This window comes from Schizosaccharomyces japonicus (genome assembly GCF_000149845.2).
Source record: "Schizosaccharomyces japonicus yFS275 unplaced genomic scaffold supercont5.2, whole genome shotgun sequence".
Lineage (NCBI taxonomy): Eukaryota > Fungi > Ascomycota > Schizosaccharomycetes > Schizosaccharomycetales > Schizosaccharomycetaceae > Schizosaccharomyces > Schizosaccharomyces japonicus.
Window position 1 is genome coordinate 3,267,659 of NW_011627861.1, and position 19,704 is coordinate 3,287,362.

At 42.1% G+C, this 19,704-nt stretch overlaps 13 protein-coding genes across 13 annotated transcripts; 4 read left to right on the forward strand and 9 right to left on the reverse strand.

Moving 5' to 3' along the window:
* Positions 1 to 452: 452 nt before the first annotated feature.
* SJAG_04026 (hypothetical protein) lies at positions 453 to 1,178 on the reverse strand. The gene is made up of 2 exons (XM_002175112.2): positions 1,049 to 1,178; positions 453 to 896 (listed from the first exon to the last, which is right to left on the reverse strand). Exons 1-2 carry the CDS (start codon positions 1,087 to 1,089, stop codon positions 752 to 754), a joined length of 186 nt encoding a protein of 61 aa, XP_002175148.1. The 5' UTR covers positions 1,090 to 1,178; the 3' UTR covers positions 453 to 751.
* Positions 1,179 to 1,922: 744 nt separating this feature from the next.
* On the reverse strand, positions 1,923 to 2,953 carry SJAG_04025 (mago-nashi). The gene is made up of 7 exons (XM_002175111.2): positions 2,850 to 2,953; positions 2,774 to 2,811; positions 2,691 to 2,717; positions 2,594 to 2,647; positions 2,469 to 2,532; positions 2,250 to 2,337; positions 1,923 to 2,196 (listed from the first exon to the last, which is right to left on the reverse strand). Exons 1-7 carry the CDS (start codon positions 2,891 to 2,893, stop codon positions 2,050 to 2,052), a joined length of 462 nt encoding a protein of 153 aa, XP_002175147.2. The 5' UTR covers positions 2,894 to 2,953; the 3' UTR covers positions 1,923 to 2,049.
* Positions 2,861 to 4,696, forward strand: SJAG_04024 (RBZ zinc finger protein Vps36). Its single transcript, XM_002175110.2, has 2 exons — positions 2,861 to 4,013; positions 4,062 to 4,696. The coding sequence occupies exons 1-2, from the start codon at positions 3,209 to 3,211 to the stop codon at positions 4,613 to 4,615; spliced, it is 1,359 nt and encodes a 452-aa protein (XP_002175146.1). The 5' UTR covers positions 2,861 to 3,208; the 3' UTR covers positions 4,616 to 4,696.
* SJAG_04023 (SNARE Vti1) lies at positions 4,667 to 6,161 on the forward strand. Its single transcript, XM_002175109.2, has 6 exons — positions 4,667 to 4,851; positions 4,901 to 5,006; positions 5,050 to 5,160; positions 5,204 to 5,449; positions 5,537 to 5,598; positions 5,641 to 6,161. Exons 1-6 carry the CDS (start codon positions 4,826 to 4,828, stop codon positions 5,726 to 5,728), a joined length of 639 nt encoding a protein of 212 aa, XP_002175145.1. The 5' UTR covers positions 4,667 to 4,825; the 3' UTR covers positions 5,729 to 6,161.
* On the reverse strand, positions 5,564 to 6,047 carry SJAG_05319 (DASH complex subunit Dad4). Its single transcript, XM_002175108.2, has 2 exons — positions 5,891 to 6,047; positions 5,564 to 5,847 (listed from the first exon to the last, which is right to left on the reverse strand). The coding sequence occupies exons 1-2, from the start codon at positions 5,993 to 5,995 to the stop codon at positions 5,734 to 5,736; spliced, it is 219 nt and encodes a 72-aa protein (XP_002175144.1). The 5' UTR covers positions 5,996 to 6,047; the 3' UTR covers positions 5,564 to 5,733.
* A 206-nt stretch (positions 6,162 to 6,367) lies between the features above and the next one.
* Positions 6,368 to 7,338, reverse strand: SJAG_04022 (mRNA cleavage and polyadenylation specificity factor complex subunit Ctf1; the record flags this gene model as incomplete). The annotated part of the gene is made up of 2 exons (XM_002175107.1): positions 6,368 to 6,478; positions 6,523 to 7,338. 2 exons carry the CDS (start codon positions 7,336 to 7,338, stop codon positions 6,368 to 6,370), a joined length of 927 nt encoding a protein of 308 aa, XP_002175143.1.
* A 98-nt stretch (positions 7,339 to 7,436) lies between these two features.
* Positions 7,437 to 8,240, forward strand: SJAG_04021 (TRAPP complex subunit Trs23). Its single transcript, XM_002175106.2, has 2 exons — positions 7,437 to 7,695; positions 7,864 to 8,240. Exons 1-2 carry the CDS (start codon positions 7,577 to 7,579, stop codon positions 8,141 to 8,143), a joined length of 399 nt encoding a protein of 132 aa, XP_002175142.1. The 5' UTR covers positions 7,437 to 7,576; the 3' UTR covers positions 8,144 to 8,240.
* Positions 8,076 to 8,672, reverse strand: SJAG_04020 (60S acidic ribosomal protein P1). The gene is made up of 3 exons (XM_002175105.2): positions 8,539 to 8,672; positions 8,253 to 8,486; positions 8,076 to 8,173 (listed from the first exon to the last, which is right to left on the reverse strand). Exons 1-3 carry the CDS (start codon positions 8,605 to 8,607, stop codon positions 8,150 to 8,152), a joined length of 327 nt encoding a protein of 108 aa, XP_002175141.1. The 5' UTR covers positions 8,608 to 8,672; the 3' UTR covers positions 8,076 to 8,149.
* A 92-nt stretch (positions 8,673 to 8,764) lies between these two features.
* On the reverse strand, positions 8,765 to 10,206 carry SJAG_04019 (ribosomal protein subunit L3). Its single transcript, XM_002175104.2, has 3 exons — positions 9,367 to 10,206; positions 9,037 to 9,297; positions 8,765 to 8,989 (listed from the first exon to the last, which is right to left on the reverse strand). The coding sequence occupies exons 1-3, from the start codon at positions 9,937 to 9,939 to the stop codon at positions 8,855 to 8,857; spliced, it is 969 nt and encodes a 322-aa protein (XP_002175140.1). The 5' UTR covers positions 9,940 to 10,206; the 3' UTR covers positions 8,765 to 8,854.
* Positions 10,155 to 13,773, reverse strand: SJAG_04018 (Sre1 cleavage activating protein Scp1). The gene has a single exon (XM_002175103.2). It carries the CDS (start codon positions 13,605 to 13,607, stop codon positions 10,362 to 10,364), a length of 3,246 nt encoding a protein of 1,081 aa, XP_002175139.1. The 5' UTR covers positions 13,608 to 13,773; the 3' UTR covers positions 10,155 to 10,361.
* Positions 13,774 to 13,836: 63 nt separating this feature from the next.
* Positions 13,837 to 18,366, reverse strand: SJAG_04017 (nucleoporin Nup120). The gene is made up of 2 exons (XM_002175102.2): positions 17,916 to 18,366; positions 13,837 to 17,876 (listed from the first exon to the last, which is right to left on the reverse strand). The coding sequence occupies exon 2, from the start codon at positions 17,492 to 17,494 to the stop codon at positions 14,027 to 14,029; it is 3,468 nt and encodes a 1,155-aa protein (XP_002175138.1). The 5' UTR covers positions 17,495 to 17,876; positions 17,916 to 18,366; the 3' UTR covers positions 13,837 to 14,026.
* SJAG_04016 (iron-sulfur protein I) lies at positions 17,901 to 19,647 on the forward strand. Its single transcript, XM_002175101.2, has 2 exons — positions 17,901 to 18,442; positions 18,558 to 19,647. The coding sequence occupies exons 1-2, from the start codon at positions 17,970 to 17,972 to the stop codon at positions 18,745 to 18,747; spliced, it is 663 nt and encodes a 220-aa protein (XP_002175137.2). The 5' UTR covers positions 17,901 to 17,969; the 3' UTR covers positions 18,748 to 19,647.
* On the reverse strand, positions 18,300 to 19,620 carry SJAG_04015 (V-type ATPase V1 subunit F). The gene is made up of 3 exons (XM_002175100.2): positions 19,520 to 19,620; positions 19,398 to 19,479; positions 18,300 to 19,324 (listed from the first exon to the last, which is right to left on the reverse strand). The coding sequence occupies exons 1-3, from the start codon at positions 19,565 to 19,567 to the stop codon at positions 19,098 to 19,100; spliced, it is 357 nt and encodes a 118-aa protein (XP_002175136.1). The 5' UTR covers positions 19,568 to 19,620; the 3' UTR covers positions 18,300 to 19,097.
* Positions 19,648 to 19,704: the final 57 nt, after the last annotated feature.

The following is a 19,704-nucleotide window of genomic DNA, read 5'->3' on the forward strand; positions in this document are numbered from 1 at the left end:
ACTCATAAAGCAAACGGTAAAACAATTGCTCTTCCTCGTTTCTTACAATCTCGATTTATTTTTTTCTTCCGCAAGTAAGATTTATAAACGACCGTGGGTCTACCGCGGCCAACCAAAAGTCAAGGTGCAAGAAAAATACAATATTCTTAGAATATGAACGGTAAATTTATAAAATGATAAGAAGAATCGATTCAGTGTCGGAGATTCTGCGTAATATCGGTTTTGTTTTTTGTTTTTTTCTCATCAGTTCAGTTTATTAGTTCAATTTTTTGAGTGTTATTAGACTGTGTTTCTTCATCCATAAGTACATACATTAAAATAAGGCATGCTATTGTATGTTACATATGTCCATTTTTAGTAAATTCATCGTATAATGTTGTATACTACAAGGGCAAGACGACTAATCTACACCAAGTGAAACTCTCCATTCAATTGGTTTCTTTGACTCATTGTCAGGCGCTCTTAAGAATATATTGTAGACTCTTTCGAGTAAATATGCTTTATTATTTTAATAAATTATTGTATAAATCATAACACTAAAATGCGGATCAAAAGTTATTTGGAAGGAGGAGGTTTGAAAAAAAGTATGTATATATCAACAGGCAATGAAGCCAATGTTTTTAGAGTACAAGAATAACGTGGTCAACAAATCGACTATGTCCAAATGAGTTTCTCATTAGAGAAACCCATGTATGGAAGGAAACCTGGTTTGTTGAGACAAGTCTCAGTAACGTCTATTTTTGAATGCTCATCAGGCAATCACGCAGCACTTGGTTGGCGTTTTTCCAGTAGGTCTGACTGTCGTAACAGGAGCAGAACTGTTAACGGTGGTCGTCTTTACAGTGGCATTCTGTGATAGCAAAGGTTCTTTTCTAGTTTCAACAAAATCTTGAAACCTAGAAATGTTAGTATAAATGAAAAATAAATTTAGAAAGATCATGCACCATCCAACTTCTAATGTTGTTTTAAAGGAGAATGCTTGGCGGAAATGAAAAAGAGAAAAAGCACCGCCGCTTTCCTTTAAACAATTTGAAGAGTACAAACTTACTCTTTTCTCGCTGAGTTCACGGACAAAGGTTCTGCATTCATTAAAAATATATATTAAAGTGTACGAATTTCGGACCAGACTTGGAGAAACTCAAAATGTTCTTTAGTGGAGGAAGTGCTCATACGTCGCTGTTACTCAGTCAAAACAAGTAGTATGTATGTAACAGTGTCGTCAATTCTAGCTATTAAGGTGGTGAGACCGGATAATAACGAGGGGCAGAGGCTGGATGGAGGCTAAACCAAAGTTTATGTTTTATTAGCGCATAGTGTATTAAAGAGGTGAGCGGCGTGCGGTATTTAATGAAACCTTAAAACAATTAGTAATTGTAGGTTAAGTAGAATGAGGAATGCGATGAAGGCTGGGGATACATTAAGGAATGGTTTTTCTTTTTTAGCCTGGGTTAGTTGACGAAAGAGAACGGTTTTGTTTGCTTACGGTAGCATACTGGCCGAGTCTTAGGCACATTATAGAACTAGTAAAGAATGACGAAAGTTGATAATTAATGGATTTCCATGAACTACTTTGATTTTTACTGTAGTAGATGGCTGTAGATGTTTGCGAATATTCGTAGCAATGCATTTCACGGGTTTTTTTAACATGAAAGAAGAAAGACAAGGCTAAAGTTGTGCTTAAGCTGTTTCATTCAGATTTCTACGAAATAGAATGAGTTGTCTAAAACGTATAATCATAAAAAAGTGACTAAATTAATAAAAAAAAAAAAAAAAAAAAAAATTAGGAGCGGAAAAACCGGAATGACAGAAGTAATAAGCTAAATGAAGCAACTAAAATAGTATAATAGTTTTGACCTAGGCATCATTTATAAGTTTTGACAAACATAAGCAACTAAACGTTTCGACTTAAGCTAATAACATAGACTCCATTAAACATTTTATCGACACGAAATAACAACAAAACAATCACGCTTACATAAGATTCCAGGCCAAAGTCATGCATTACTTTGACTACAATCAACTAGACTTTTTCCAGCATATTAATATACATCAATTTCTAACCGGTTTCAACTTAAAATGGAGGGACGTTAAGCTAAACAACAAGGCTTTCAAATCCTGTACCAGATAATAAAAGACACGAAGACCTTCGGGATCCTCACTATTTTGAACATCGGCAAGACTTCCAATTTTGCATGTCTAAAAAGAGAAAATTAGTATACAAAGCTGATGCTCATAGCCCATTATCATACCTCAAACATGTAGCTTTTTCCATTCATAACAATTTCAAGCTCTTGCTTTCCATCTTTATTTTTAGGAGGCCAAAGCTTATCGGATTCACTGCACCTGTTAATAATCTGTTTAAAAAATCGTACAAAGACGAATCATTTAGCACATCATAGAGCATTTACCAGAAATCAATTCTCCATTTGCTGCTAGTGTTCATCTCGTTTTGTCAATCTATAACTTACTTTGCAATTTCACTCTCTTCAATAATTCTTTGAACTTCTTGGAGAACAAGTGGACTGACAAACACTGTTAACGGTCAATACTTGCACTTATTTAAGTTTCATGTTCCATTGTATGTTATGCGTACTTTCTTTCCGGATCAACGAATCATTTCGATAGTTTGAATTATTTGCGTAACGCGCTTACAATTAGAATCTGTTTTAAAAAATGGAAAAAAGGCATACCAAGACCGTCGTGGTGAAAGTCAAATTCTATAAAGAAAGTGTTAGTATTTCGCAAATCTATGAAGCAATCTAATATAACAAACCTAAAAATTCGTGTCCAAAACGACCATAATGTCCTGAGCTAGCCGGTTAACAATCATTATCATTACATTAACATACTAATAACGAACGTAAAAGTCTTTACTGCATCCTTTTTCAGCCATTGCCGCACGATAGAGAGGAGGGACGTGGGTTACCAATTGTACACCGTCGCAACATTTGCAAACGCCAATTAATTGAGCATTACAAAGCTTGACTGGGTCAAAAGCTATGCTTTAACATCGTTCGTGGTCAATTTTACTCATGAATTATCTTTAATGTTAACAGTCTACAACTTGAATGATTTCGTTGTTCCTTATTTTTTTGATGATTTAACACCTAACACAATAACTACATGACACTCATTTGGATAGGCCTGAAACTTCAGACAGTCTCCCGCTACGTTTGTTCCTAGTATTTAACCCTGTTTTCAATTAATAATGGCGGAATACCTTGAGACAACTACATCATTACTTCCCAAACTCAAAAGCGAGGAGCGTATAGAATTGGCACAGCCAAACGTTGGTCTCTATCTTAATGGCCATAAAAGCATCGATCATATGGAGGGTACCTTATACCTAACAAACCGTCGAATTTGTTACGTTGATGATACACAGCCCACCGTTCACTCCCTTTCAATAAACCTTACAGACGTTTCAGATTTACAGATAACTAATCGCTTTCTTCGGTCTTCTGCAAAGATCTCTGCAAAAGTCAATTCCACACGGCGTTACTTAATATGCCGAATATGTTCCTTCACCAATCACAGTTATCCACATATCCCTTGCAAGCAATGTGGTGTCGCTGGAAGATATAAAGAAATTGCTGCATCAACTGACGTTAATAATCTTGAATCCGGTCGGTGCAGCGTCTGTACTTTTCAAAACCATCCGATGATTCTTGATTGTGAGATGTGCGGTACACCTTTACGTCAATCCAAGTCCCTTGATATTAAGTTTTCGTTTCATATCGGAGGTGCTCATACCTTCTGGGGGGCACTTAATCAGAAATGCCAAGAGGCCTCGTCTACTGATTCGGACTTGAAGCAGAAACGAATACTGAAGCAAACCATTCGCGAGAAAGCCATTACCCTCGGGGGCGTTCATGCTCTACAAGTTTCTCACCAGAAGCAAGTTAAGCAATCCGGTGCTACACTGACAAGAGCTTTCCAGGACCTTAATGCTTTTATGTCTTTAGCAAAGCAAACGAACGATTTAATCAAAAACTTGTCACAACAAAGCAAAGGTAAACATATGCTGCAACTTTCTATACTTGTATGCTAACTAAAAGCAGAAACGAATTTATCACCAACCAATAATGATCTTGAGATGACGGTGACGAGGAGTTACTTTGATCAGTTTTCCTCTTATGATGTTTCACTTACGACAACAACAGAACTAAGCAAGAGCGTCGCACAGGTGTTGCACTCATATTTTAAAAAGACATCATGCGCAGCCGTAACGCTAACTGTTGCTTGGGCCATTTACAACAGAACTAGAGGAATTGATCTTATAAATCCCAGTCTTTTTCTCAGCGTTTGTCAAGAAATGGTGAAGATGAATCTTGGAATTCGGCAAATCACTTTTCCATCCGGTCTTATTGTGCTAGAGCTTGTTGATGACCACAGATCAAATGTCTTGGAACTTATAATGAGTACCATGAAGCCATATACTAGCGCTTTGGAATGTGCTGTAACTTTGGGTTGGCCTGTTAATGTCGCGTTAGAACATCTTCACCAGGCAGAAATAGAGGGCTCCATTGTACGCGATATGGATGAAGTGAAAGGCACAGGAATTAAGTATTGGAAGAATATGTTTTTAGACACAGAGTTTCAGGAAAACCCTTGATAGAATTTAGTAATAATCATTACATCGTAGTTACAACCTAAAGACTTTCTAACGACATTCAAACCTTCATCAAGACCCTCCTTATCGCAAGCGATAGCATACGAACTCATTCATAAGCAGCCAATCCGAGAGACCCTATTGTCGTCTAGAACCTGACACCTGTCAACTACCATATACATCCATCAACAGGTGTTACATCTTTCATGAAAGATGGAGGCATATGAACAAGAATTCAAGTAAGACAGTTTCATGAGTTATGTTTAAATGCAATTGGCTTACAATTAGGCTGCTCCAAGCCGATATTGAAGAGAAACTCAGTGATGTTCAACAAAACGGCGATTCGAGAGCTGCGGAGTCATGCAAACGAGCTTTAAACGAAGCTGATGAAGTGGTAAGTTTGAAGAATAAGGAAAACAAATTATTGACATAAAAAGCTTGCTCAAATTGAACTTGCATTAACAAACATTCCAACTGCGGAGCGTGGAGCTGCACAGAGTCGTGCTCGTGATTATCGTCAAAAACTTGACGGTTGGAAAACCTCACTGGTAAACATGCTTGGAAGACTGCTGATTATTGACACTTTTATAGCAAAATGAGCTTCAAGTTATGGACCGAAAGAATCTTTTTGGAAGAAGGGATCAGTCAGCCTACGGGGAAAACGATAATGATTATGACCAACGCTCGCATTTGCTGCAAGGCACAAGTCGTTTGGAGCAATCTTCGCAACGTCTTCTTGACTCGCAACGAATGGCACACGAAACGGAGGGAATCGGCGCTGGAATCTTGAGAGATCTCTATGGACAACGAACACAATTGGAACACTCAATGGGCGTGGTATGTGATACTAGATCTAAGAGCTCTCGAGCACATAGCAAACATGACCCCTCCGCTCCTTAACTTGTTTCTCTAACCTGTTTACAGTTGAACGAAACAAACAGTTATCTGGACCGCAGTTTACGGACTATCAAAACAATGGCAAGACGGTAAGTTTATTGATTTACGATTACTGTGCTAACCCATTACAGACTCGCAATGAACAGAACGATCACTACCTTGATTATTGCATTACTGATCATTCTTATTCTACTTGCACTCTACAACAAGTTTCGCTAGACGTGTTAAATGGCCTTTTTGAGAGACCCTGTTTCTTCCAAGTGAAAGACTGCATTCCGAGCGTAGTTTGCCCACATTTGGCTGGCGAGTTCAACGTTCATATTTGCCATGTTCACTTGCTACCAATGAATGAGCAGGTCGTTATTATTAAAATGGACATACCTGAAGCTTTTTATTCAATGTTATTACGGAATCATTTAGTTTCCCCAAATTATTAATTATACGTTCCAGAATAGCATTCTGCTGCTCTTCCATAGGATTGTTCATTTTGCTCTTTTCATTTATGCTATTCTGAGTACTGATATTTGAGGCGAGAAGACGTAGTAATGGTTATATTCCTTGTTACACCAGAAAACCCGAGTACGAGGTGGTGGTAGTGAAGGACTCAGAAACAGCTGCATTCAGCGGGCTGACCTCTGCATTGTTATAGTATATACATTAAAAGGTACATAGGTATAGAAAATAGCAACTGACGTGTTTATAGTAAGGTGAGAGGTATTAATGTATACTGGATGATCCAAAAATCATACTTTTTGTAGAGAGACAAAAGTCGACAGATACGAGTGAGAGCGAGTGTCAAGCAGTGCTAAGACGATTATTGTTTTCAAAAACACTTGGATACAGCAAAGGCTAAAAGTTCTACTGAGGACGCAACCGCTGTTTCAACAATAGTATTTGGTTGCGTTGTTCAGGAGGAAGCATATTAATTTGAGCTGGAGTCAAAGACATCAATTGACTAACAAGTGCATTCTAATTATCTGTTAGTAAACATAAGAACAAAAGCCTGTACATACGTAGCTGGGATCAGAGGTAGGTGGCGGAGCTTGAGCCGGTTTCCGTTGTTGTTTTTGGGCTGCATTTTGAAGTACTTGCTGAAGCACTCGTGCATCAACCATGTTCAGTAATAAGAGTATTTGAAACACTGCATATGAAAGAGCCGGTGTTGCTTTCAAAAGATTTTTTGCCTCGTCTGGTGCGACGTGCACCACCGTTTTTAGTTGCTCGACTATGTCAAGCAGCTCTTTGGCCGGGAAAGCTGACAACGTTTTCGCTATGGGAGACGTTTTGGAGATAGTTGCAGGAGCAGAGACAACAGCAGGTCCCGGAATAATCGATGGTGCTGAAGCTGCGGCAGGATTCGCCGGAAGAGAAGCTGACGATGGAAGACCATTAGGAGCTACAATAGCAGCAGCAGATGGCATATTCATGGGTCGGTATGCACTTTGACTTTGCAAAGCGGAAAGCGAGACAGCAGAAGAAGGTGGAGGTGGAGTGGGTGTCGGGTTATTGTGCATTAATGATGAGGGGGCATGTCGAATACCATCATTCGACGAGTCTGACCGACCTCTAGGATCGTTGGAAGGAAATTCTACACGGAGTTTTCTCGCACCAAACGGGAAATTATTTAAGTTCCTCACAGCTGAAGCAGCTGTTTCTGGGTCATGAAACTCACAGAATCCATATCCTTTAGGCTGATTCGTCTCCGGATCAAGTACCAATTTAAACGACCGGACCGTACCTATCTGATGAAATATATCAGCCATCTGTTTTTCAGTAGCATCGTATGGGATGTTTCCCACAAATACTACATTCCCAGCTGTCATTGACATTGCGAACGCGTCTGTTGCAGCTTTGCGTTGCGCGCGTGTTTTGGTGGTAAGCAGTAGAGATAAGATTTGCACATTTAAGGTCTTAACCTAAGATATTAGATAAATATACGTGATGCGTTGGTAGTGGTGGTGGTATCGAAAGGACTATATTCTACGTGCACCGGTCTTACCGTTTTTACAAAAAGCAAAGTGAAGCTGTGCACAGCGAAGCATCTTTAAACCTCACGTCTTTAACATCATGTTAACTCTTCTTATCATTAACAGAGCTGGATCGTTGATTTACCACAACAACTTTGCCAGCGCTCCCGTTCCGCTCTCGCAAAACGATTTTCTCGTTCTTGCAGGAACCATTCACGGGTATGTTTGAAGTGGTCGATGGGACATCGTCCTCTTATCTGCAATTTACGATGGAAGTGCGAGAAAGAGCTTCTGTTTTCATCGACGAGACCCTAGATTCACGTGCGCACTCTACTATCTCATGACCGCGTAATTCACGCACAATTTCGCTTATACTAACCTTAAAAGTGTCCATGCCATTTCAACGCAGATGAGTCCTCTGCCACAGTCTTCTGGCATTCAAACGCTTGAGTCCAAGTCCTTTAACATGCACATCCGCCAAACGCATACGGGTTTGAAGTTTATCATGTTCTGCAACAAGAAAATCACCAACGCCCAGCAAATGTTGAACAAGGCCTACGAGCTCTACGCCGACTACGCTCTCAAGAACCCCTTCTACACACTCGAAATGCCCATCCGTTGCCAACTATTTGAGGAACAGCTAAAGAGGTACATAAATTCTTATTGAAGATTTTTAGTCGAAAAGACCAAAGCCCATCTAGATAAATGTCAGCGATAGAACATAAAACAAAAACACATTTCACGACAAAACAGCCGCGAACAGCAAATAAACATACGTCTTCATCAGACTCTTCCTCTTCCTTGGCCTCTTCCTTAGCCTCCTCAGCGGCGGCCTCACCGGCAGCAGCAGCGGGGGCACCGGCGGCAGGGGCAGCAGCACCAGCACCAGAGCCAATGTTCAACAAAAGCTCCTTCAAGTCCTTGCCCTCAAGAGCCTTAGCGAAGATGGAGGCCCAGATGGGCTCAACCTCAACGTTGGCAGCCTTGGTCAAAGTCAAGAGCTTGTCGGACTGCGATAGTTAGCAAGTTACCTTTGCAGTGGTCGTGCTATTCATTACGTACGGTAATCTCGATTCCCTCGTCAGCCAAGATGAGAGCGGCGTAACTTGTGGCAAGTTCAGAAGCAGACATACTGGTGGTGTTTGGTAAAGGGCAGATGTTTCGGCTCCTGTTGTTACGGCTGTTGTGCTTTCGTGACTGTCCTCAATTTCTACCCTACCCTACAAAAATAGCTTCCTTTTCAAACTGCACACAGAAGCTTGCTACAGTGGCCTCCACAACGTTAAGTCATTTAATGTGACTTAACGTTGTGTACAACAAAATAACGTACTTCATTAAAACTTTTAAAACATCGTGAGAGATCAGTATAGATTCTTCGTTATATTACAATTTGGCCAGGAGGGAGTAAAATGGGAGGCTCGTAAGCAATGCCGTCTTTGTCAAGGGTTTCACTAGGAAGCGTCTTGTATGAGGGGGAGTAAATGTAGTACGAAAGCACAGCGTTATGGGCGGCCTTTTCGGTTAGTAAGGATTCGGGTGAGAAAAATCGTAGTCGCATACCTGCGATTGAGAGAGTTTTAAGGAACTGGCTTGACCTTGTCCAATCCGTTCTCCATCAGCATAAACGCCTACCACAAATACGGGTTCTCTGGATTTCCTGCCAGTCTCTGCCTCCAAATAGTAAACCGGCTTGGACACACCCAGCCGTCTACACAGTGCCCTCAATTGTTGTTTTGGCTTTTGGAACAGCATGAGTGTGTCTGGTGGAAGGTATCGAGACAACATAAAATTCTGAACAAACAGTCGAGCAGCAGCATTACCCTGATATTTAGTTAGCACGATATGTTAACACAACTGACGATCACAAGACAGAAATACAATTCCTCTTACTTCATGAATATAAACACCTGCCAGAATTGATAGAATTGTCCGTGCGACTGCCTCTGACTTGTATGATTCTCGACCCTGCCGAAAGCTCTCGGCAGGAACTCGCGAGTATATAATTTTTCCCATTCCATCAACGAGGTTCTCGTCCTTGCCGATAGTTTCTAGTCCAAACATCGCTGCTAACTGGTTTAAGACGGCAGTTCCGGCTAACCCGTCTTTTAAAACAGCAACTCCTTCTTCAGGAAGTCTCGGGTATTTCGTTTTTATGTATTCCAATGTATATAGATCACGAAGAACTCGTCCGATAGGCCATAACAATGAATTGGTATTAGATATGTGAGTTGGAAAGGACTTATCGATGAGAGCCCGAGCAAGCGTCCGATTAGGAAACGATTCAAGTAGACGAAGTCTTTTTTTTAGTGTGTATATCTTTACACATTGTGCTATTTTGTTAAGATCAGGTACCTGAGCCGCATTTTTCGGTATCATAGAGTTTGCCGAAACTGTCGACAGCGGTGCACAATTAAAGTACAAATAACTCTGCAGTAATCGTTTCCTAGCAACTGTAAGAAGCATTTTACAGGCAGAACACGAGAATTCTCGTCATGCAAATGTGCATATACGATGATTCCTTACCTAGGAAAGGTGGTTGAGGGGGGTATTATATACGAGGTCCCGAATTGAGACCAGATGCATTCCAAGGAACTGTAAGATGATTTTACGATGTGCAGACGCTTATGTTATGACAGACGACTCGTCTTATACACCCAAATTCGTTTTACAATTGCAAAGCCCTTCCTTCATACACACATTCCCTTATTAAAGTATATATATGGAACTTCTAATAATATTCGCGTAAAATACTTTTTATACACATGTTAGAAAAACAGATATGTTACATACACAAAAACAAAAGGAAAAGGAAAAAGAGAAAATGGAAACGGGGAACAAAGAGAAAAAGAGAAAGTATTTTTAAAGCAGCATTCGTAAAATCGTCATCACAAAGTCGTTTGGTTTCTTAAGGAATTCGTTCGTCGCCTCCGTCGCAAGACTCGGTTACCTTGATTGATACTCTTAAGGAAAAGATCGGCAAAATTGTTGCCGCCGAGCCCGATAATGTTAATTACATTACCAAGAGCGACCGCAACACAGTGATTAGTAAGCTGCAGCGATGGTCCTGCATTTGCAATAAGCAACTGGTCCTGTAAAGGTACTTTTCTTGTAAGGGAAACGTCGTCTGACTGAGAAAGCATCCAGACTTCCCAGTACTCATCAGGACTTGCATTATCGGCAGGTGACTTAGTAGTTGCTAACTCTTTCAGCGACGTATAAGAATCCACGGCGGCACGATGTATAGAGTATCGCCGCCGACGACGCAAAGATGAACTCTGCCAGCGTCGAGAGAAAGCAGTTTTTCTGCGAACACCAAATACAGATAATCCATCAGTCGTCATAGCCCAGCTACCACAATTAAACTTCTCACGAACAGTTTGCTGCATGATTGAAATTCGTTTTTCCAAATTCGGACCGTCCGGATCATGCAAATCCATTAAACTAGATTGTCGTGCATAGTAACATAAAATAGAATATGCCTCAGGATCGTCGTGAGCGTAATGATAATACTGCAATGCACCTGTTTTCTTGTGCAAAAAGCAGAGCGAGACTGATGAAACACGATACTCACCCTTGACGACGCGAAGATTACTAACGGCGGCATGTAATGTCCCTTCTTTCACACATGAAATGCCAAATGTGTGTACCTCTTGTCGTGTTGTCAGCTCAACCATTTGAATACCACTGTCTTTGACTAGCAAAATAACATCGACACCCGCAATAGCACATATATCAGCAACCTTTTCCTCAGCCAGCTTTGTTTGACCTTGGATTTCAAGCTTAGAGAATACCCATTTAGAACTCACATAGGAAGCAACAAAGACAACACCGTCGTCTGAAAGTGATACAAAACGTTGTCCAACACGAGCGTTTATAGAAACAGTTTTCCGAACCATAGAACCAATGAGTATATCAGCATCAGAACGTAACGTTAACTTTTCCGCATCTCGAGTCATTACAAAAGATTGCACATGCCCATCACCTGCTATAGCTACAAATCGTTGTGCTTCGTCATTATTTCCTTCCGTGTCAAGCCAATACGCTGTAAGTCGGACATTATTTGGAGTAGAGAATTTGCCCTTCGCGACAATTGAGGCCAGTTGTGTATCATAGATATAAAAACGATCAACAGAAAAAACCACTAGATAGGTTCCCAAACTGTTTAAAGCAACAGCTTTAATTACCTCAGGAAGTTTGTAATCATCAAGCTCAACAAGCAACTCATTTTGCAAAAGATTCCATACAACCACTTTCCGGTCAAGGCCAATACTCAAAAGAAAGGCACCATTAGCCGTAATTGATAATCTCGTAACGTCCAGCGAATGATGCGTCGGTAGCCGATATATACTGAGAACCTCATCTTGCAAAAGCGACTGAAGGCCTTCTTGGTCATCATCATCGGAACCATGAAGAAGAATTTTAACAAGCAATCCTACTGCAAAGTCGACCAGCAACAATGTATAAAAGAATGTGGACCATCTCCACAAACGACGAGCGTACAAGGACTTGTACACAGATTGAAACTCGGTTCTTGGCAAGCGGTCGCCAACTAATGGCCGATACATCGAGAGTGTTAAGTCGCCTTTCTCAACGCCTGCACCGTTAGCAAGCAAGTCAATTATTTCCGGCTGTCCCAGCCAACCGGTTTTAACAAGTGGAAGAATGTGTCTATCTTTAAGCACACGGCCGATCCGCCCAACCAACGACAGTAAAAAATACGGATCCGGTGATTTTAATTGCCAGCTTCCGTAAACCTTATGTGTATAGATATACTGAGCAGAAATGACACCCAAATATATAGATATGGTACCGACGTTATCGGAAAGCCATGGAAACCAAAGCTTCTCAGCACAATAACCAAGCCATGCATCCCAGCAATCGAAACGCACTTTCGATACACAGTCATTAAGCAAGTCTTGAAGTTCAAGACGACGAATATCGACACTAAGTACAGCAAGAAAAAATGAGTTGTGTAGTATAAAATCAATAGTAAGTGCAGCCGCAAGAAACAAACAGTATTCCTGTACCATTGGATGCAAGAAAAAACTTAAGATCAGCAGTGTTACAAGTTTTGATACAAGTGACAAGAACGTAGGGAAAAAAGAACGAAGATAGCCTTCTGTAATACGAATGGAAATTGATTTCGTAGGAACCGAGGATATCACATTCTTAATAAGGCGGAACGTGTTTTCCATATCCATAACAACGATCACTGGATATACTAGAGGGAAGGGATAAATAGGGCCACTGCGCTCAAAGAAATACAAAATGGAACAAGCGGTCAAGCAAGAAGTTACGCCCTGTATAAAGACTGTGACAGTAAGCCCAAACTTAGCTTTGATATCATGAAGACGGACGAGTGAAATATGCATGTATGTAAAAAGAAAAAGAGCGATCGTTAATATCACAGACCAAGATGTTGGCGACATCATCCCAACAACGGGTGCAATTATGGTTGACGGTGCTTCATCCATGACGTTAGTATAAAGCTTCGTGCCCGATGAAAGGGAACAACCATGAAGCAACCTGTCAAATGTATCGACGTGCTCCTGCAGAAGGAAATACGTGAGCACGTAAGCTCGAACAGTAGCGTCATTATTTGCAGTGGAACCGTTCGTAGAACCAGTCTCGTAAGACAACATATCCAATGCTGATGTGTTCACATCAGTGACCGAGAAATTGTAAACTCGGTTTTCCAGCGTATTCATGTATTCTGGTATAGGGTCTAACGTCAAACATGCTGTTTCATCCCTCTGAATACACGGGAAGTCATTTTGAGCTAGCAAATCATCAAAATGTCTCTGCCAATCGAGAACATCTTCAAGAAATGTATTGTCTGACATAGAATTGTTTGAATGAAGCATTATTAGTTGCTTTACTGCAACATTCGGTGAAGCATTGGCGTCTTCAGCCACCCATGAAGACCAACTTGATAATGCTGGATCATTAATTGTTTGTTTAAGAGCGACCAGTGCAGGGTATATTCCGGTCATAGAAAGCACCGTAAAAACGAGTATAAAGTACCATGGATTCCTAGATATGCACTGACCGAAGCGATAAATGAAGCAAGAAACATAAGGCTGAATAAATTGCTTCGATCCTCTTATTTTCCCAATGGTCGAATCTTTCATTACGTCGTAAAGAAACCAGTTGACTCATCGGCGGATGACTGTCAAACTGGGAGGAAACCGTGTTGACGAGGTGCCAGGTTGCGTTGAGAATAGGGGTACCGTCGGATCCTGCCGTCAGTGGTTATAGTTGTTTCAATGTAGATCGGACCAGATCTAAACGAACTTTAACAAATCTGATAACCTTATTTTTACCTTCAAGCAAATCAGAATAATCCACGCGATCTTGTCGATCAACCTTAAAACCTTAAAAACCCGAGATTATTAACAACACTGTCTTTAATTATAAGAAAGACAATTAAACACTGTTTTATCATTGGTATAATACAATAAAATTCAAAAAAATGAAAAATTAAAGTAGATACCAATCGTATTCATAGAAAATATCCATCATTTTTTGTAAGAGTTAGTAAAAACAATTTTCAACTTGTCAGACCTGCTGGCACCTGTTCATCGACTTGGACATTGTCGGATTGACTGGAAACAAGAGTGGCAAGGCTCTGAAGAGCTTTAGAGTAACCCTTTTCCACATCCTCAAGGGTAACGAGACGCTGGGGCACTACGCACTTATTCCGTGCACTATCAACACGAGAGGCCAGGAACCAAGCATCATTTTTGGGTAATGTGCGCAAAATGTTTAAAACAACCAAGTAGTCCTCCAACAGTTGTGCATATTGTGAACGCTGCGATACAATCATTTGCGATTGGAAACGGACCAAGCGTTCAAACAATATGGCAGCAGCTCCACGCATGTTTCCTTGATTCATGCGCCAAGCAAACAAGACATGATACCACGACGGCCGTAGCGTGACATCCACTGTGTTTAAAGCCTTCGCTTGAAGGATGTCATCAAATGTTTTTTGAAGACCCGGCATGGGAAAATTAAGAATCTGATCAACACATCCAGCATCAGCCATACTGCTTAACAGTTCAGCAAGAAATTCACGAGGCAGCTGGCGTGAAGGGACCTGCATAATAGCCATGTACGCAGTTTTAAATAACCCGGCAGCACATGCACTCTTGAACATTCGGTAGTATATGTCTGTTTCCATCGCTTTGTTGCTTTCTGTTAAAGAAGAGATAGCGAGTTCACAAAAAGTGACGGCATGTCTAAAACAAGCAGCATTCATCAGACACATGGAAATGTGAAGATAGTAACACGCAAGTGGCTCTTGGGGGTATAGTGCAGCTAAGTCTTGATAATCAACAAAGAATGCTGAAGAGAAGTCAGCTAATTCATCCACTGGAATGAATGCGCGTCGAAAAGATGCAACAGCCTTGTCGGGTTCAAGGCAGTTAAGGTAGGTATGTCCTTTCAGGTACATTTCAACGGCAGAGGTCTTTAACCAACCAATCAATTGTCTACTCAGGCTAGCTTGTCCCTGCAAGAGAAGCTGGCTCATCAACTCGATAACAAGTATGTGCCTTCTGGAAGAACAGAACAATTGACGGTAGCAAACTTGAATCAACACTGAATACAAGTCAGTTTCCGGTTTCTCGCAATTGCAGTAAAAGTCAGTATTAATTAGAGAAACGAAGAATTCAAATGCCGTAGTACAGCGGGTTTTTAATGAGTCAATTTTATCAGCTGAAGTATCAGCCATGATGGTGGAATCCGCTGATTCCTCTGCCGTAGGCTCCATCAGCAGACGAGAAGCGTCAATATAGAAGTTAATCACGCTCCAGTCGGTAAGCAGTTCAAGACACAAATTGTCGCATCCCACTAGTGTTGACTGTAGTTCCTTGCTTTCTTGAGAGGCCGCAACAAATAGGAGGAATAATAACGATTCCACGATCGTGTTCACAGCATGGAACGAATCTAAAAGACTGCGGGAAATTAAAAGGCTTGTCAGGAAAGAAGGCGTTCCGTCACTGCGTTCAAAGTCGCCAGATTTTATGGTCCGAATGAGCCGAGAAATAGTGTTCACGGGATCTTTCATAGAAAGCATCGTATCCACTAGAGCGTAAGTCATCTCTGTCGATAAGCTTTGAGAGAGATACTTGTCGTAAAACGTCCAAATAGAATCACCAACGGAATAAGTCATTTCTTGTTGAGTGAGTTCACGGAGAGCAAACCGAGATTCCGATAAAGCAGAATCAGACAGTGCATCATGAAGTAGTAATGAAAGTTTAATAATAGGTTCAGCGGCCGTTACCGAAGTATTCGTGTTCTCTACACCGGCACAAATGCTATCTGGAAGCAACGCTAATCCCAAAAGACCAATTTTGTTAGCATGAGCCGCAGCAAGGGCTGAGATACCAGGCAGGTAAACAATATCATACACCTCTTTTCCGTAATTGTCCATAAAAAGAACAAGTTTATAAAAACGATCCCACTCATTGTATAGTCTTTCACGATAACCGTCGTAATCATAATTCATAGCCTGCTGTTCAGCTTCCAATTGCACATTACCTACCACAGCATGAACAATCTTTGCTCCCAACTCTTGACGTCCCATATCGTCAAAGGAAAGTGTCGGATTGTTCAAGTCGGCGGCAGAATTTTGGCCAGTGTATATCAGAAGAGCAACTTCAAGTGCCGAAGAAGAAAGAGCTTTTTGAAAAAATATGCGCTGGAGCCATATTTCAGAAACGTCACCACTGGCCATGGAAGATGGGATATCAAAGAAATCATCGTCAGCAGCGTCTAAAGAGTTGGCGACTGGCCTCCAAGAAACCTTCACCTTGTGACCTAATTTTACGTCTGCACACTGAATCAGACAGCTCAAATTGCTTTTCCATGCCGTAGTAATCACAAGAGAATCACGGGAATTCGTATGTACACAAAGCCCTGTGACAATCCATGGCACAAATGCTTTATCGTCGGGTATGGGTGCTTGGATAGGAGAAGGTGTTAATGGACTAAGACCAAGGAAATGATTGTCTGCATTTGTTTCAATTCGAAGGAGCAAAATTGCCCCCCAGGCAACATATGGACAGTAGATAGCAAGGAAATTGTTGGATACGGTATCCAACGCCAAAAAGGCGTGAAAATAAGCTTTTGGAGCATTGTCACAAACGATAGGCAGAGTCTTTAACAACGCGTTCGTTATTGTCGAATACACACGCAAATTCATATCAGCCGTGAGAACAAAAAGAACGTTATGCGTTGCACTACAACGCAAACAAAGCACTCTGTTGGGTGGCACATAATCCGAGCGTAATGCTTGCAATGAGAGCAATTGCTTTAAAGAAGAAAGATAACCATTGTGCGAGAAATGAACATTATCAACGTAACCGTCCACTTGTTCGTCATATACAAGACGAACAAAGCCACCTTCCTGCCAGGCAACGTACAAGTTTTGTTCGTTGCTACAAGTAAGAGCCATTGGAGAGCGTACGACAAATGAAGCTGGTCGACTAATTCGGCACCAAGAACGGGGCCAATTTTCGGCAGTGCGCATAAAAGCGTCTGCGGGAAGTGTTATACTGTACAAAACACGAGCAGTAGTGAGCACAAAAAGTGACGTTTCACTGGTATGTGCATTATGGGCAAAAGTGATACCATGATCAAGAACATCTGCGGGAAAATGAATACACACACTGTACGCCGCCCCACTCGTGTCCTCAGAAATACTATCCGGGGCAACACTAAACAGCTGTACGGATTGGTTCCGTAATATCTTCCAGAAAATAGGACAGGCAGACTTCACGGGAGGAGCAAAGATACCGCTGTTCCGGGCAATCACAGTGTTTGCATACGCTGTCTCGACTTCGTTCCGTGGCCCAAAGCCGGAGGCTTGTTTATGTCTTGGGGAGCGGCTGTCAGCAAAAGCCGTAGACTCAGTAGCATCATTCTCAAAAGAGGGAACGTGAAGATGCAGCACTCCACGAAGGCCGAGTGTCTGTACGTCAAGCGAGTAGACTGTCTCCTTAAGAGGTTCCCTCATGACGAAAGAGGAATACGATCTCTTCGGTGGTGAGTTAGTGGGAATAAGCTCGCGTTGTTTAGTTTTGCCCTACAAGTCGTTGTATGACCTGCACCATTTGTCTGGTGGTAGTGATGGTGGTGTAGGGAATGTGGGGGCACCGCAAAGAGACCAAGGTGTTTAAAACAGGTTGCGCTTGTGAGGTTGGAAGTTAGATTTGGTTTAGGAAGTCCTCAAGCGTTAGGAGACTTCGAATCTGCTTTTTCTACTCGTAACAGCGTTGCATGCGGTTCGTATGACCTCACAACGCTAATGTCACGTGTTTATGAAAATCGAATAAGGTTTACAAATTAGCGAAAAAAGTCTACCTTTAGGCCAATGAAAGCTCGCAAAATATGATTCTCTGCCACGTGTGAGTTGACCAGTTATTTGCCCCACATACCATTATTCTCTGGACGGTGTGACCGTCTTCCAACGCAGCTGGGAAAACCAGACAATGATACTACAAGAAGTGGGACGTATATCACGTCGAATCGTACAAACAATAGCACGCCAGGACGGTGTCACCCTACGCCCTGGAATATGTGCGAGATATTTGCACGGGAGCAGTCGAATGGGCGTTGAATCGCAGTATCTTTTAACCACGCGTTTTCTATACAACTCACTGCGGCTACGGCAATATGCCTCCATCAGTAGCAGCACTCAGGACACAACAAAGCCAATTCCGTCATCACGGTGGTCGAAACACACACTGACCTCTCGCGATCCGCGACGTGTACAGGCGTCGGGTCCTGACGGACGCGTTTTCGAACTGCTCGTAGACGATTCTGCTGTTAAACAACTTGAGAACATATGCCGGCGGAGAAACACGGACAACGTTGGTCTACGGTTGACCGTAGAAGGCGGTGGCTGTCACGGTTACCAGGTCCTGTACTCTGTTGAATTACGCGGCAGCAATGACGACGATATGTAAGTCGATCAGCTTGAGTGTCGATCAGTCTGAAAGTTCTTACTGTATGATCTGCACGAACCGATCGACATTCTTCACACCCCCTCATTGATTCCCCCCACTAACATTATACAGAACCTTCCAACGCGGAAAGGCACGTATTTACATAGACACGATCAGTGCACCCTTGCTGCAGGGGTCGACGCTCGTGTACAAACAGGAGCTGATTGGATCTTCGTTTCAGGTGGTCGATAACCCGAATGCGAAAGACTCGTGCGGGTGCAATGTGAGTTTCGCTCTCAAAGACACCGATCCCCTGGAATGATCACACACGATGACGAATCTGCTGCGACTGCAACTGCATCAGGGCGCACAACAGCGCTGCGGATATAACTGTACTGCATTGCACGGCACTATATGTACGATTAAGAGAACGAAAAGCAAGACCCGAAACAGAATTAGAGAGGACTATTGGCGGGCTCGATGCCGCGCCCATGCTTCGTGTGTGTTGTAAGTGCACGTGTGTTTGCACGTCTTGAGGCTTGAGTGTGTAGTGCGTGTATGTATGTGTTGAGTGTCTTGACAAAAAAGGAGCAATAGGAGCAGTAGGGGCATTGGCGTTGCCTGTTCTTCCTCCACTCGACTCTAGTGCATCATCCCCACAGTGCGAGTTTTCTATTCGCCCATGATCTTACGGACGCGCTTTAAGATGGTATCCTTCTCGGGGTCGTATGGATGCTCTTTACTGGGGATTTCCAAAATAGCAGGGAATGCTTTCGTGCAGGCTTCGACACGGCCGCGAATACGGTCGGCAATATACTGGCTTATTAACACAATTGCAATATCATCCCGCTTCTCTGTGAATTCCTCAAACACGCTTTCAATTTGCGCATCTGTAGTTTCTGCACGCGTTAACAAAAAGTCTACGACAAAAAGCACATCTCGTGTGTACTATAGCAGTAATAATGCACGTACTGGTGTCGACCACAAAAAAGTTCTTGTCGCCGTTATCGTTCACCTGGCCAGTTCCAGCCAAAAGCATGCCTGTCACAGTGTTCTAGTGGGCGTTAGTAGCGGCGCTGAGCAACAAGTCTTACATCGTCACCGATGACGGCAATCAGCGTTCTCTTCGTGTAGTCAGCCATGAGGAGTAGGAGGAGAGAGAGACACGCCTGGTAATGAGAGACTTGGCATTTAAGGAGAACGAGTGCGTAGTGCGGTGGAGCTAATAAGGGAGTATCAAACATTGCGTTATGCTATATAACATAGTGTCAGTATCATT